The 17,640-nt window shown below is 38.4% G+C and overlaps 1 protein-coding gene across 2 annotated transcripts in view; it reads right to left on the bottom strand.

The window, feature by feature from the left end:
- LOC133129457 (tyrosine-protein phosphatase non-receptor type 14-like) overlaps positions 1-17,640 on the bottom strand; it is an 80,345-nt gene that overhangs the window by 44,020 nt on the left and 18,685 nt on the right. Inside the window, exons 2-3 of one of the 2 annotated variants that reach the window (XM_061243570.1) lie at positions 16,065-16,254; positions 5,579-5,917 (exon numbers count right to left, since the gene is read on the bottom strand). In XM_061243570.1, coding sequence (XP_061099554.1) covers positions 5,579-5,749 — 171 coding nt within the window. In that variant the 5' untranslated portion in view covers positions 5,750-5,917; positions 16,065-16,254. The remainder of the gene's footprint in view (positions 1-5,578; positions 5,918-16,064; positions 16,255-17,640) is intronic. The other variant, XM_061243571.1, reaches the window with a different exon arrangement.

Raw genomic sequence — 17,640 nt, 5'->3', positions numbered from 1 at the left:
TGATACATCAATCTTGGTCTCATCTGTCCACAAGACCTTTTTACAGAACTCTGCAGGCTCTATTATGTACTACTTAGCAAACTGTAACCTGTCCATCCTGTTTTTACAGCTAACTATTAAATTGCATGTTGCAGTTTAGCCTCTGTAGATGTGTTTCTGAAGTCTTCTGTGGAGAGTAGTGGAATTCTCTGCTACCCCCCGCTGACCCCTTGTGAGACTGGTTTGTTGTTCGCCCCCTCTTGAAAATTCTCTGTTCTCCCCCTCTCTGACCTGTCTAAATCCACTTTTGAGTACCATTCGGGCTCAATATCCTACCATATTAACCTCTTTATTCTTGTTGTCTATTGTCCTCCAGGGCCCCTAGGAAGTTTCCTTGATGAACTAGAGACCCTTCTCAGCTCCTTCCCTGAGGATGGTACCCTACTGATCCTCCTCGGAGACTTCAATATCCATCTTGAAGCCTCCCAGGCTGCTGCCATCCTACCACCAATCCACTCCTTCGACCTCTCTCCACAACACTCTCCCCCAACCCACAAAGCAGGCAACGTCATAAAACTTGCACAAGAACCACAGACTGTCCCTCTCTGAAAACATTGCGGCGGTGACCAGGTCATGCAGAATCCTCCTATACAATATCCGAAGAATCCGCCCCTTTCTCACCCCCTATTGGACTGGTCCAAGCTATGGTTTGACCCACCTGGACTACCACAACACTCTCCTGGCTGGTCTTCCAGCATCTGCCATCAGACCCCTCATCCAGAATGCAGCAGCTTGTCTGGTCTTCAACCTTCCCAGACACTCCCACGTCACCCCCCTGCTTACTTCCCTTCACTGGCTGCCTGTCATGGCTAGCATCAAATTCAAACATTGGTGCTAGCTTTCCAAGCAGTTAAGGGGTCAGCCCCAGCTTACCTCCAAAAGATCAGACCCTACACACCTGCCAGACCTCTTTGTTCAGCCACCACAGGACGCATGGTGCCTCCCCCCTCTCTGTACTTCCACCGCCCAGTCACAACTACTGTCTGTTCTAGCTCTACGCCGGTGGAACAAACTCCCCATGGAGGTCAGAAGAGCAGAGTCTCTGACCACCTTCAAGCGCAGATTGAAGATACACCTCTTCAAGCTGCATCTCTCCTCATCCATACCTCCCTGTAGTCCTTAACTGTTTGGTAGTTGTTGTGCTATGTAAGCTGTTTATTGTTCATATGGAAGTATATATCATTTAATTGTGTTGTGCTGTATAAAAACTGTTTTTGTATATAAACAATGACCCAAAGCATACAGCCAAGACAATACTGGATGGGCTTCGGGACAAGTCTCTGACTGTCCTTGAATGCCCCAGCCAAAGCCCAGACCCCATAAAACAGATGCTTTCCATCTAATCTGAGACATATTTTCACTTTGTCATTATGCATTATTTAGTTTTTTTGCTTACATGTACTTTAGGAGAAGATTAAGAAAGTAGGAGATTTGTGATTGGGTGTTCTCTCAAAATATTGCATTTGGTTACTGGTAGCAGCAGAGATTTTTTCCATGGATATGTATTGCATAATGCTCTATTACATAATGCTCAGTTTTTTCCAGTTTAGTAAGATGGTTCTCCTGGCAATTATTAAAGCAATGACAATGGTTCGGGTGAAATGGTTAGGAACATTGATTGAGGATAGGTCACCTAGTAGGCACAGTGAGGGGAAAAGTGGAACTTGGCATTCCAAAAGGAGGGATAATTACATTACATTACATTAATGACATTTGGCAGACGCTCTTATCCAGAGGGACGTACAGTTGATTAGACTAAGTAGGAGACAATCCTCCCCTGGAGCAATGCAGGGTTAAGGGTCCCAGTCATGTACCTTAACCACTTGTACAGGTGGGCAGTGCTAGGTTGCATGGCGATAATCATCAATGGTGTTTGGTGGGTATAGTGGGCGTGCATCGGATTGTGAGAGGCCCATTTGGTGCATTTTTGTGCCTGTGATATGCGTTATAGGATTTATTTTATATTGAATGAGCTGTACATTAATATTATTAGTCATGGATTAGAATGTATTTTGCAGGTTTGGGTCCCGCATTGGGTGTTAACAATAAATAATTTCCCCATTTTTGTATTGGGAGGAATGTGGTATGATCTGCATAAATGAGTAGTTTGTATAATTTAGAGACAATCTTATTAGATGTTGTGATTTTAAGAATTTCTTCAGGTATGGTTGGGGGTTGTAGATTATTTTGTGTTTTCGGGTGATTTTTGATGTAATGAGGGATTTTCACTGCAGATATTGGAGAAATGAGTCATGACCAATGCCGTATATCAGTACTGCAGTTGGGTGGTGAGAACATAATTACAAAAATGAGTTGCTTCAATTAATTAGTTGCCTCCTTCATTCTTTTGTTTCAGTAGAGCAGATAGTTTGAGTCTTGCTTTCATGTTTTTCCAATAACATTTTGTTCTTATTGAATCTAAAGAGCTGAGCCAGGCAAGGGGTGGTTGGGTAGGGATCATTGAGAATAGCTAGTTTACTTTAAGTGACTGTTGATATTTTGCCAATGAGCTAAATTGATAAATATATCCATCTATTCAAGTCATCTTCTATGGTTTTGAGGAGTGGATTGAAATTTGGAGCTTGGAGGAAACATTAATACCTAGGTATTTAAAAGTGTCAGTGGTTGAGGGGATGGGTGGTGTCTGGGCTGCCAAGTTCCAGATTTCATTTCAAAGAGGTAGAATTGTGGACCAATTGATGGTGTAGTCTGATAATTTAGAGAATACAATTATTACTTTGTTTCCTGTAGTGAAGTTTGTAGATTCTGTAAATAAATTTGAATATCATCAGCATATAAACTGATTTTGTGGTGTATATTTAGAGTTTGTATTCCTTGGATATTACCATTTTGTCCTACTGCAGCAACAATAAACAATTTTGTCCTACTGCAGTTCAATTAAACTGGCAAATAAAGAGGGAGAGAGTGGGCATCCTTGCCTGGTCCCCCTTTGTAATACACATCTAGCTGATGTTAGTATTGTGACAGTGGCCATTGGTGAGTTGTACAGTGTCGTAATCCAGTTGATAAATGTTTCTTCCAAAACCAAATGTTTTCAATGTAGTAAATAAAAATGTCCAATTTACTTTCTCAAATGCTTTTTCGGCATCTAATGAGGCAATGACGGTGTCCATTTCATTCTGGGTTGGGTGGTGTATAAAGTTGAATAGCCTGCGTGTATTGTCATAGGAGTGCCCACCTTTGATGAATCCGGTTTTGTCAGAGTGGATAATAGGTGGTGAGGCAGATTCTATTCTTATACAGTGGTGTGAAAAAGTGTTTGCCCCCTTCCTGATTTCTTATTTTTTTGCATGTTTGTCACACTTAAATGTTTCAGATCATCAAACAAATTTAAATATTAGTCAAAGACAACACAAGTAAACACAAAATGCAGTTTTTAAATGAAGGTTTTTATTATTAAGGGAGAAAAAAAATCCAAACCTACATGGCCCTGTGTGAAAAAGTGATTGCCCCCCCTGTTAAAACATAACTTAACTGTGGTTTATCAAACCTGAGTTCAATTTCTCTAGCCACACCCAGGCCTGATTACTGCCACACCTGTTCCGGCCGGCCGACCAAAATTACCCCAAGAGCGCAGCAACAACTCATCCAAGAGGTCAGAAAAGATCCCACAACAACATCCAAAGAACTGCAGGCCTCAATTGCCTCAGTTAAGGTCAGTGTTCATGACTCCACCATAAGAAAGAGACTGGGCAAAAATGGCCTGCATGGCAGAGTTCCAAGACGAAAACCACTGCTGAGCAATAAGAACATTAAGGCTCGTCTCAATTTTGCCAGAAAACATCTTGATGTTCCCCAAGACTTTTGGGAAAATACTCTGTGGTCTGACGAGACAAAAGTTGAACTTTGTGTGTGTGTGTCCCATTACATCTGGCGTAAAAGTAACACCGGAATTCAGAAAAAGAACATCATACCAACAGTAAAATATGGTGGTGGTAGTGTGATGGTCTGGGGCTGTTTTGCTGCTTCAGGACCGGGAAGACTTGCTGTGATAAATGGAACCATGAATTCTGCTGTCTACCAAAAAATCCTGAAGGAGAATGTCCGGCCATCTGTTTGTGACCTCAAGCTGAAACGAACTTGGGTTCTGCAGCAGGACAATGATCCAAAACACACCAGCAAGTCCACCTCTGAATGGCTGAAGAAAAACAAAATGAAGACTCTGGAGTGGCCTAGTCCTATTGAGATGCTGTGGCATGACCTTAAAAAGGCGGTTCATGCTCGAAAACCCTCCAATGTGGCTGAATTACAACAATTCTGCAAAGATGAGTGGGCCAAAATTCCTCCACAGCGCTGTAAGAGACTCATTGCAAGTTATCGCAAATGCTTGATTGCAGTTGTTGCTGCTAAGGGTGGCCCAACCAGTTATTAGGTTTAGGGGGCAATCACTTTTTCACACAGGGCCATGTAGGTTTGGATTTTTTTCTCCCTTAATAATAAAAACCTTCATTTAAAAACTGCGTTTTGTGTTTAGTTGTGTTGTCTTTGACTAATATTTAAATTTGTTTGATGATCTGAAACATTTAAGTGTGACAAACATGCAAAACAAAAATAAGAAATCAGGAAGGGGGCAAACACTTTATCAATATCAGCGCGTTCACATCGAAGGGGTGCTATAAACAGTGTTGTGGTTTGAGTGTGTTTGTTGCCGTTTGTTGCTGCAATTCCTTTCGACCGAAATTACCTATTGTACCTTTAAACAATTAAGTTGAAGCTCACTGACTGTCTGTGTTGGATTTCTAGCTCATGCATTTTCTAAGTATGAGATAATTTTGCCCTTTATAACTGTTTTTGCGGGTTCCAAGAGTAGTGTGGATGAGTCGTCAGGAGAGTTATTTATTTTCAGGAAGGATGCCCACTCTCTCTCTTAAGGAAATGTATAAAATTAGGATCTTTGAGTAAAGATGTTTTGAAACTCCATCTTGTATGTGGCCCATTAACTGTTTGTTTAAGTGCAGTGTTACAGGAGAGTGGTCACTGATCAATATTGGATTATTGGATGAATTGTTGAGAAATATGAAAAGATGAGAAATATCAATATTCTTTGGCCATTATAATGAAACATAACATAACATACCTCTAAGTGTACCTACTGCCTAATTTGCCTAAAAGCTAAATATAATTAGATTATAAATAGATTATGTGTTATTGAGTATAGATTAATGGGCAAAAAAATGCCAATTTTATGCACTGAAAATTAAAGCTACAACACAATAAAGTGGGCAACAAGTGAAGGGTTCTGAATACTTTCTGAAGCCACAATAATATGGATTTTTAAGATAAATCCATATCCTGGGGAAAACTTAATGTGCTGTAGGCATTGAAAACAAGAATTCAATCAGAAAATACTGTTCACATGACCATTCGGACTATTGTCTTATTTGGAATAAAATCGGAATAGGCAAACATAGTATTGTGTATGGAAACTTAGTCACTGTATCAGTGTAAATTCTAATGTCTACATATATTCGGTAGATAGACATGCATGCATGTACGTAAATTTCCGGTCTGCCCTTACCTCTCTGAGCTCCAACCTCTGGGCGACAGCCTCCAGGCACTCCTGGCCTGTGCTTTCCACCGACAGTGTGCATTCAATTACATTGTTGTCCAGGAGACGGATGCGTGTCACAAAGCAGTTCTTGCTCAAGACGTAGCGGCGGGTGCGCCAGGGCTTGAGTCGGAAAGGCATGTCTCAGGGAGGGGCAGAGGTGCGAGGGCCGAGGCTCTGTGGGTGGGGGGGTCCTCGGCTTCAGAATCCCTACCTCCTCTTCGTCAGTCAGCTGCGCCCTCAAGTCAAGATGTGTCCAAAGCACAAAAGACCTGTCCCATTCTCAGAACAGCTGAATATCGCTCCCTCCTGTGGGGAGAGAAAGAGAGACCGATGAGTCGATGCTGGAAACGACAAAATTTCCCAGGAGAACAGTGGAGGGGGAAGTGCCTCAGTGGGTAAGCAGCAGCGTGAAGCAGCAAGCCACGGTATTCACATGGTATAGCCTACACCTGACCTGGTGAAAATGTGACTACACACTGCTAACTTGTTAAACAGCACATATTATTTGAACGGTTCAACATAATATTATGGAGATTGAGTCAGAGGTTTTATTGATTTTTCTCTGTTGTTTACAGAGGCAGGCACAGTGCCTTAGTTTAATACTTTAGAGAAACCATAAACAAGGCCATCCTCTTCAGCCATGTGTTTTTAATACATTTTTAAACTCCTTAAAAATGGTTGACCTCTCATTTCTAAAGTGTAGCGTGTAAACCAATGTCGTGTCAACATAATTTCTTTACATAAGAAACAGATGTAGTCACAAAAAGACCAGTGGGAATAACGGGGGAGACTGGCTTAAAGTGATGAAAAAAAAAAAATTTCTGCACTGTCGGCTGCCAAAATAAGGAGAACCGAAATCAGGGACCTCATTTTTAAAGGATGCCATCAGAAAATATTAACTTGAGGCTTATCATAGATGCCTATGGTTAAAAGCCATTAAAAGAACTGATCAGACGGGGGACATAATCGGAAATAACAATATTAAAGCGAGATAGTGCACTGAAATGCTGGACTCAACTTCTATCTAGTGTACTAATGATGATGCTTATTATGTATTATTAGATCTAACTGCTTTTGCAGCTACAAGCTTAATGTATTAGTTTTCCCTGCTGAAAGAAACAGCTCAAACTAGTTTTTTAAACAGCTGGTAGCTGGGAATTTCAAGCTGGATTTTACAGCAGGGTTAATTTCAATTTACTCAAGAAATGCCTTAGCTTTCATAATCTGCATGTCCTCATGTTAAATTCAGAGTAAAAATATAGATAGAAGTTTTTAAACAAACGATGACAAGCTGCCTAGCCTACTGCAATCATGCAACCATTTGTCACAATAATACAATGTAACATTATTTTAACTTTTGTGGTGTGAATGTATCAACATCAAATTCAGTGTCAAAATGTGGTTGTTTTTTCCAAGTTTTGAAATTACAAGGTAACACTGGATTTTTCGCATTGTTTGGAGACTATAGCCAGCTTGACAGCGGTCACATCACATTAGTGGTCTTAAACGTAAAATATCAAGGAAGTCCTATGAGGATGTGTTTCACTTTGTTTTGAGACTAGTTGCTTGTCATCTGTGACCAGTCACCATGTGCTGAAAATCATATAGTACAGTGGGGTCCAAAAGTCAGAGACCACTAGTGAAAATGCTTCCATTTGGTATTCTTTTCGGATTTAATTCAAACTTTTCATTACAAATTACAGTGGGCTCCAGAATCCAGAAATGGGTCCAAACTAATTGGGAGGAACTTCATCATGCAGCAAGACAATGACCCAAAACATACTGCCAACAACAACAGAGGACTTTATCAGGGAGAAAAAGTGGAAAGTTTTAGACTGGCCAAGTCAATCACCAGACCGTAACCCCCCAGAAGAATGCAACAGTTTGGAGACGTCAATGGTTGGTAGGCTTCATGCAGTTGCAAGCAAGGGATATGCTACCAAATATTAAGTGTTATTTACTTTCATTTATTAATTCCATTTACTCTGTTCCAATACTTTTGCTCACCTACAAATTGGGTGGTCTGATACCAGCGTGCTATGTTCTAAGTTGTTTAACACATCTAGGTGTAAATACCAGGAAATAAAAGCTGAAATTGTCTTGTGTTCTTTGTTTTATCTCAAGCCAAATTGTATTCAGCGTATTGCAAAAAACATAGGAATTGGCCTTGTTGTTCCAATAGTTTTGGAGGGGACTGTATTTTCCAATGTAGGCCTCCTGTCAAAAACCTGCCCTTTTGGACTGTGTTTTCATGCAAGTAACATAGAGTCAAACAGTTTAAGTTAGAATTGTGGTCAGATTTTAGGGTTGCCACCCTATAATAACGCTGAATTTGGGACCTAAAGCTGGTGTACAACAACACAGCCATACTGCAGCAATTGAAGTGCCTTTTAAGGGTGGTTCCTCTCTCTGCCTCTTTTCAGGCTAGTTGTCGTATGTAGTGAGCTCAAAAACCTTTCAGACAGACAAGATTTTTTCTCATTCTCAGTTTATATTTAAGGGTATTTTTATACCACTTTGGTTTCCACAATGTATAACTCACAGAACTTCATTTAAAATACCCCTGCCCCATTTCAGGGCACCATAACAATTGCAAAGCATTAATCTTTTGAAAATGAAAGTAGTCATGTTAAGTACTTGGTCACATATCCTTTGCAAGCAATGACTGCTGAAGTCTATGACCCATTGACATAAACAGGCACTGAGTATCTTCTCTGGTGATGCTCTGCCAGGCCTGTACTTCTTGTACCCTGGCCATCCTGTTTTTTGAGCTAACTAGTGCTGTGCAATCATAAGCCTAGAATCAAAACTAGATATTGAAAGCCCTTTTCATTTAATATACAATTTATTTCTATTTAGTCTAATGTAATGTCTCACTTTGTATCCATCAATTAAAATAACGTATATATACTTTTTTAGGTGAGGTTCTAGCATAAGCCGCCTGGGGTTTCCAAACCTTTCCTGCACATTGATTAAATACTTGTTCTTTATAACTGTTCTGTTCAATTAAATAAACAAATAAATCAATTGTAAAATTAAAACAAACGCTAGTGTCGTTGAACAATAATAGACTAGCCATTAATGTGGAAAAACTGGTTGCTTGTTGCATTTCCATGAAAACGAGCAACTAGATTCCTCAAAACAACCAGAAACTGCAAACCCGCAACTTACTTTTTTTCACCACTTTGGAAAAAGCATATCAGCAGGCATATCAGCAGGCAACTCTGTCTACAGGTAGTCGATGTTATTCTGTGCCATTCCTCTGGTAGTGTCCTATAGTTACAATATCTGTTGTTCAGCGAGTAGCCCATTGCTGAATATCTTGGTATTGATGTTTAGAGTTACTATTCATGTAATTACCCCTTGTCAGTATCATGCCTTCCAAATATGCCTTGGAGTTTGGAAATATTACAGGTGATACACTGCAAGTTTTTTTTTCCAGAAACGATGCCACTGTTGTGCAGGAACATATCTAATGAATGTGCTTATACTGACTTATATTGTTTTGGCTGTGGTCCAGCCTATTGGAGCATGCTTGTACAGCCTATTACAGGATTTATAAAAATAGATTTTAAAAAATCATAATCGATTAATCGATGAAATATTGCCAGTTAACCAAACCATGAAAATACTGAAAATGCCAATCCCTACTATTTAACAAATCTACATCAGAAAAATATAGGTTCACAATTACAAAAATAAATTTGTAAAGAAAACTACCCACCCAATTCCAAATTTTTCTTGGTTTAACTCCTTGAGCCCTGAAGTGATTATTTTTCACTATCCTACAGATTTACAGATTTAACAGGTTTATGTTAAATCTACTTATTCATACGATTATCTAGTCAGCCAATTGTGTGGCAGCAGTGCAATGCATACAATCATGTAGATATGGGTCAGGAGCTTCAGTTATTGTTCACATCAACCATCAGAATCACGGAAAAAAAATTGACTTTGTCCGTGGAATGATTGGTTGGTGGCAGAAAAGGTGGTTTGAGTATCTCAAAGTGCTGATCTCCTGCGATTTTCATATACAACAGTCTCTAGAGTTTGCAAAGAATGGGCTGCAGTTCTACAGACAGAAACGCATTGTTAATGAAAGATGTCAGAGGAGAATGGCCAGACTAGTCAAAGCTGGCAGGAAGGTGACAGTAACGCAAATAACCACACATTACAACAGTGGTATGCAGAAAAGCATCTCTGAACACACAACGCATCATAACTCTAAACAGTATAAACAAAATGTAATCCATTAGAATGGCAATATTCATCACATTCATGTTGTCTTGCAGTGCTTGGATATAGAAACCAAGAAAGTTCTCTTTTACTTTCACTTCCAGAACAATCATCTTCAACAACAGGATGGCTTTAAGTGCCTTCCGTAATGATAACATTTTCAGAGGCATATTTAGTATTAGTATGCCTCAGTGCTCTTTAAGCATTTTAAGCATGTACTACCGCTGGTTCCAAAACAGCAGAATTTCTCAAAATACATACTCAAAATATGTGTATTTGTTAAAACACACATTAAAAAAAAAAAAGTAATAAGAGATGGACTTGCAAAGGAAAGGTAGCCATAACTTGAGTCATCTAATTAGCCGGCCTGGTTCAGTCCAGGACTGACATGCCAAAAATCCCACCCCACCCCGCACCGCGCCCCCAAGGCCGATTAGTCTAAAACCTTTTATTTAGACAAAAACAAAATCGTCCAAGGACTGGCATTCCAATCCAGAGCGGAAGGAAAATGTAAACAAGTCCCTGGTGGGGGAACTAAGAGATGGGGAATGTGTTGCTTCTTGTGTGGAGTACAGCAGTGGGGTGCTGAGTATTGGCTTGGATCCGAGCCCAGATTCTTCTCCAGGACTGGAAAAACAGAGCACACCTGACAGAAGTATGCAGAGGAGAGCAGGATGGGCAAGTGAAAAACAAGAGAGGAATAAACCAAGAAGAGAGAGAGGGAGGGAAACAGTCACAGAGCAAAAGTGATAGAGAAAATGAGACCAAGGGTAAAGAGACTACAGAAAGGAAAACAGAGAGAGGGAAAAGAAAATACAGTGAAACAGGGAAATGGTGAAGAACTGTTGCCCTTCAACAAAAAGCCTCACTAATCAGATAGCGATCACAATAATGCTTGCCAACAACTAAAGGCCAGCTATATTATGGGTTTTTGTTGTAGTAATATATACACTCACTGAACACTTTATTAGGAACACTGTAGTAACACTGGGTAGGGCCTTTTGCTCTAAAAACAGACTCAATTCTTCATGGCATGGATTCCACAAGATGTTGAAAACATTCCTTTGAGATTCTGTTTCATGTTGACATGATTGCATCACACAATTAATGCAGAATTATCAGCCGCACATTCATCCTGCAAATCACCCATTCTACCACATCCCAAAGCTGTTCAATTGGATTCAGATCCGGTGACTGGGGAAACTGAAGAACATTGAGCTCATTGTCATGTTCATGAGATGACACTTGCTTTGTGACATGGTGCATTATCATGCTGGAAATAGCCACTAGAACATGGGTACATTGTGGCCATGAAGGGATGCACATGGTCAGCAACAGTACTGAAATAGGCTGCGGCATTCAAGCAATGATTGGTATTGGTATAAACGGGCCCAAAGTGGGCCAGGAAAACATTCCCCACACCATTACACCACTGCCACCAGCCTGGACTGTTGACACAAGGCAGGTTGTGTCCATTAATTCATGGTGTTGGCACAAAATTCTGACGCTACCATCTGTATACCTCAGCAGAAATCAAGATTCATCAGACCAGGCAATGTTTTTTTTTTATTATCGCAAGAATAAGTTGGTATATATGTGTTCCTAATAAAGTGCTCAGTGCATGTCTATTTCATATCACACATTTCAAGTATTTTAATTACTTTTAAATACTTTTGAAATTATTTGAGATACATTATTTACAAATACTGAGTATTTAAAATACAAAATGTATTTGAAAATACTTTTATCTAGCATTTGCCAACTTTACCTGAAATACTGAATTTTCAAATACAAAGTATTTAATTTAATGGAATTATTCTCTTGAAAGACTTGAAAAGCGCTGGTTATGTGAGAACCCATCAGCTCTGAAAGTTGAGCATTTTGTCTAATTAGAGGACAGTATTTTGATGAGAACGCATCAGGTGACGACAGACGGCCTCAGTCCAACTGTTCAGATTAGCATTGTTAATTAGCAGTGAATATGCACAGCTTTAACTAATAAAACTCCAACAAATTAGGTTTAGATACGAGGAAAAAAGATGGCAATCCAATTAGTCTAAACAATAACAGTGCAATGTGGTAACATATCATTAGGCCAATAAAAATTAATAACAGTGTCTGTTGAGAGGTGAAAAGGTCAGGCAAGTTTACCAGCTAACATCGTTTGGCCTTCGAGTTATCCCAGACTGCGCTTTTGCAGGGCTTAAACATATTTACAAAGCTGAGCTAATAGCAAGAGAGCACCATCACAAGTGTGACGAGACGTTTGACATGCAACATCTGTTACACTCGATTGAAGTTATTTTAAAAGGGCAAGTTCCGCAGTGGTGCAGTTGCACAACTTGATGCAGTTTGCAGACCTGTGCTGCCAAAGCCGAGTACAGCCGGCACATGACTGGCATAATTGGGCCGCCGCTCCAAAGGTGGGGGGAGGGAATCGGCAGGGAGGATCGCCACAAAAAGTGCCCCGGACTACCCTGGAATCACAGTCCAGAGCTTGAGAAGACATGGCCTGAATAAGGCATGTCGGTCTCCCTCCGGCTTGTAACGGTGTTTCCTTAACCAACATGGGCGGTTTAAATAAACAGGGTACAATTGGCAACCAAATTGAGAGAAAAAAGGAAAAAAATTTGTGAAACTAATTTATAAATAAATTATTTCAGAAGGGTATTTATTTGAATGAATACATTGTAATGGATTTATGGATTGTGTACACCTATATCTTAGTAAAAATTCTTATGGATGCATGACAAACAAAAATATCAATTACACATTTTAACTACCACAATTTAAAAACCAACATTTGCCGTCATGAGCAAATAACCGGTTATTCTGACCCATCCCTACTAGCTGGCTGCAAAAACAGGATGGCCAGGCTACACTTTGCTAAGTTGTAGCTAAAACAGCCTGCAGAGTTCTGGAAAAAGGTCTTGTGGACAGATGAGACCAATACTGACTTGTATCAGAGTGCCCAAGAACCAAAGCACCCCCCTCATCTGTTGGTATCAGGAACAGAAAGAATTCTGAAGTGTATAGAAGCATCTGCTCAAGTTCAATCAAATGCTTCTTCATTGGACGGTGCTTCATCCCACAGCACGGCAATGATGCCGAATCTACACAATTTCTCTTTCTTCTTAATGACGTTCCAATGGTTTGTTTTGGTGAGCCTATTTTTTGGCCTATTACTCTGACAGTTTTTTCTTATTTCTCAGCCTCATAATGGCGTAACTTTCATTGGCACAACAATGGTCCTCATTTTGATAAATGACAAAGACAGACTCCAAAGGCAATCAAAAGCCTAAAATCAAGACTATATGGAAAGCTTTTTTTATACATGCACTAAGGAAGCATTTAATACACCCAACTAATCAGAAACAGCTGAGAAGCCAACTGTCCAATTACTTTTATAAAAAAAACTTTTTTATATGATGTATAAAAAGGGATGCAGTCTGTCCACTTTAACCTCATATTTCATTTCAAATCCAATGTGCTGGAGCAGAGAACCAAAAGAATGGATGCTATTGTCGAAATACTTACAACATGACTGCACTGTATATTATTGAAAGATTTAATTCACTTTCAGCATACATATGACTTCAAATACAGCCAAAATACAGTCAAGCTCTCACAGTGTGCTTGAGAGCCCAGAAATGTTCTGATATGATGAAAAAAAATAAAAATAAAAATTGCAGGACATTTTAAGTCACAACACGATTTGCATAAAATGATAAACAAGTGCACAACAAGGCATTCGAGAGCTAACTACAGACCAAACACTCATGAGTGTTTCACAGGGCAGGCAATTAAGTGCATCATTTGCCCATCTCATGAACAATTAAACCAGAAAAAAAAACTATTTCACAGATGCTGGATACTGACACACCAGTAACATTACATAAAAGCTACCATAATGTTCCTTGTGAGATTTATTTAAAGCTTGCATAAACACAGCATATAAATGTGCACATTGTAATTTTGTGGTACAGAAAATACAAGGGGTAGCTGAGAAAGGAAAGTTGTTTTTCATCTTTATTTTCCAATTTGACTAGTTTTATGATGTAGAAATACATTTATCTTCTTTTTTGGAAATAATCCAGGAGGATTTGGTGGGTGACCAAATTTTTCTCTGAGACTGGAAACTGGTTTCATACCATAGGTGTATTAAACATAAACAAAGAAAAGAAAACACCCATATATCCTGTTTTTATATCCTCATTCATTCTGTTTCACTTACAATGCAGGTTTGCTGGCAGTCATTATTTTTCATCTTTTGCGGTTTTTATTGTGGGTTCATTTCTAGAACCAAAACAAATCTTATTTGTTACAATGTTTAAATCTAGTCAAAAAAACTTTGTGCAAATGATCCTTATATATTCAATAAAGAATAACCAAAACATTAGCTTCATTGGACTTGTCATTCTAGAGATACTGGGTTGGGGTGGCACCCAAAAAGTTACTTGCAAGTGGAAATTGGGGTTTGTGTAGATTTTGGATCATCATATCTTTGGCATTAAAGCACGAAAAAATCCTGAAAATGTGTAGACTGACACAATGTTCTGTCTAGTGTCAGATTAACTCTTTGATTATGAAAAAAAGTTATGGTCATTCATAAATGATCTAAATCGTGCAGCTTGGCATGTTTTATTTTTCAATATTTGATGGCTTACTACAACAGCACGACTTTGTGTATGACTTCAAAACTCCTTAGACTAGTAGATAGTTTAGATAAAAACAGCCATAAACAAAATTAAGTCAAATAGATCATTATTATGCCATTGGGCAAGAAAATGACCAAAAAGTGTTGCATATTCAACCAAGTAGTCGGTAAGTTTCCCATCAACATGAAATTAATTTATGTTCTTCGAAATGTACACCTACTTATTCATGCAATCTTCTTATCAACAGAAGTGCATTGCATAAAATTATGATATGGATCAGGAACTTCAGTTAGTGCACACATCACCCATCAGAAAGGGGATGAAGTGACTTTGACCGTGGAATGAAACAGATATCCTGATCTCCTGGGATTTTCACACACAACAGTCTCTAGAGTTTGGATATTTTGTTAAACCAGAAAACATCCAGTGAGCAGCAGTTCTGCTGGCAGAAACATGTTGTTAATAGGAGAGGTCAGACTGGTCGAAGCTGACAGGAAGATTATGCAAATAACCACACATTACAACAGTGGTGTGCAGAAGAACACACAACGTGTCAAACCTCTAAGTGGATAGGCTATAGCAGCAGAAGACTTGATAAGTCTAAAAAGTAAGTCAAATAAATAGCTAATAAAGTGCTAACTGAATGTACAGTGTTATCCATAATGTTTGGGACAAAGACCCATCATTTATTTATTTGCCTCTGTACTCCACTCCATTTGTAATAAAAACAAATCATGTGGTTAAAGTGCACAAATTTCTGATTTTAATAAAGGCCATTTTTTATATTTTGGTTTCACCATGTAGAAATTACAGCAGTGTTTATACATAGTCTGCCCCACCACGGCACCATAACGTTTAGGACACAGCAATGTTATGGAAATGAAAGTAGTCATGTTTCGCATTTTGTTGTATATCCTTTGCATGGCCTGTATTGCAGTCATCTTTAGTTCATGCTTGTTTCAGGGGCTAGCCCCATTGATAGAGCACATGGTGAAACCAAAATGTATAAGCATACCCTCTAATAAAATCTGAAAATGTGAATTTTAACCACATGTTAATTGTGTGATTTTCTATAATTGTGGAGGCAAATCAAGACATGATGAGTCTTTGCCTCAAATATTATGAAGGGCACTGTATGTACAAAAACATGAGTTGATACTGTAATATATTTACATGTTTTGATCAGTTGAAACATATCTATGCTCCTGTAAGTTCAGATCCTAAGTCACATCAGAAATTTAAATGCATATTTGAAGAAAAAAAGTTGGTTTGGATTGTGGAATTGTGAAATATCTGGTTTTTATTTTTATTTTTATTCTTTATATTATGTTTATATTATATTTTTTATATATAATTTATATCAATGTGAAAAAGCTATAACTAAATACACAAACCATTTAACCACATTTTTGATGTTACTTATATGTAAATATTGCTGTAAATCGAGGTCCTGTTGAACAGATCAAAACATGCTATGGCATTGCAGTATCAGTAACTCAGTAAGTACATTTTTAACTATATAAAGTTATTTATATAGATAGGAAAATGTTTCAACTTACCAAGTACTGGCATACTTTTTGGTCATTTCCTGGCCGGACCCAACTTTGGCATTGTGTAATTTCTGTATAAATTATCTACTTGACTTCATTTTCTGTTCTTAATCAAAATATCTACTAGTTGTAGGGCTGGAGCTTCAGTTAACGTTCACATCAACCATCACAATGAGGAAAAAATGTCATCTAATGTCATCTGCAAAAAAAGCAAAAAACATCCAGTGAGCGGCAGTTTTACAGGGGAAAACGCCTTGTTATTGAGCGAGGTCAGAGGAGATTGGCCAGGCTTGTAAAAGCTGACAGGAAGGTGACAGTAATACAAATAACCACATATTACAGTGGTATGCAGTGGTATCTCTGAACACTAAGTGGATAAACTACAGCAGCAGGAGATCAATAAGTCAAAATAAGTCAAATATATACCTAATAAAGTGCTCATTGAGTGTATAGGCAAATTTCACAAGCTGTCAATTGTTATGTTGCTGTAGACAATGATGAAGCCAAGCAGGTTTACAAAAAAAAAAAAAAGATTATGGTTGGGGAAACGCATTAAAATCTCTCTGGAAAGTGATTGCAACAACTGTCGTGTCTAGGAAAACATTATCGGCCAAGCTCAATTTTAGAATCAACAGTGCAGTACAAACACCAACATAATTAATTTACATTAAATTGATTTTACTTTCTTCATTATCATTATCTTTTCAATTAGGAATACATGGCCCAAAAGGTCTGCTTTTTTTGACTAGCTAGCTAAGGGGGGAAATCTGTGATAAAGCCATTAATTTCCAGAGACCAGTACAATTTAGTAGTGATAAATCCCAGGCAACTCAATATGTGACTCATGTTCTTTTAACCTCCTTGGAGTAGAAGTAATTTTCCATAAAGCCAGTGCAGTGCACATCCATCAATTTTCACATTGAAAACACATCTTTTCATTTCCACAGTGTTGTTAAACAACGTTAATATAACCAATGCACTGAATATGAATAATTATCCATTACTTTACTAGCTACGATTACTAGCTAGTCAGCTAGTGCCAAATGTTGCCTTGCATAGCCTCAATGCTAGTGGAAATATTTTGAATGTGAGATCATAACACAATTAGGCCATATAACAATGACAGTAGTATTCCAGTTACTCAAAAATATTTTAAATTGCCAGATCATGTTATAGCATTGAGCTCCATTCACCACTGTATTCTACTCCATTTAGTCATGCCACTACACTATGCCCCCTAAAGGTCAAAGTACAACACTGCACTCTTTTTCCTTCCATTGCAGTCAATGGAGGTGGCACAGCTTTCTCTCTCTATGGGCTTTGGTACAATTGTTTTCCAGGAAGTTGATGGTGTGAAAATAAAAAAAGTCATAACACTGTAATTGTGTAATACAATTCTGAGTATCACAATAAAAATATGTAATTTTCTCATATTACTGAGAATAAAGAACATTTGATGAACAATAAACTACATTTTATCAAGTATTTTTTGTTCACATTAATTGGGGGTGCTACACACACACACACACAGTATTATTGCATAAACTGTTCTGTTACACAATATGCATTCCAAGTTACATTATGA

The sequence above is a fragment of the Conger conger genome, chromosome 5, assembly GCF_963514075.1.
Source record: "Conger conger chromosome 5, fConCon1.1, whole genome shotgun sequence".
NCBI lineage: Eukaryota > Metazoa > Chordata > Actinopteri > Anguilliformes > Congridae > Conger > Conger conger.
The sequence above is the reverse complement of the archived record's forward strand: the minus strand, read 5'-3'. Positions and strand labels throughout refer to the sequence as shown.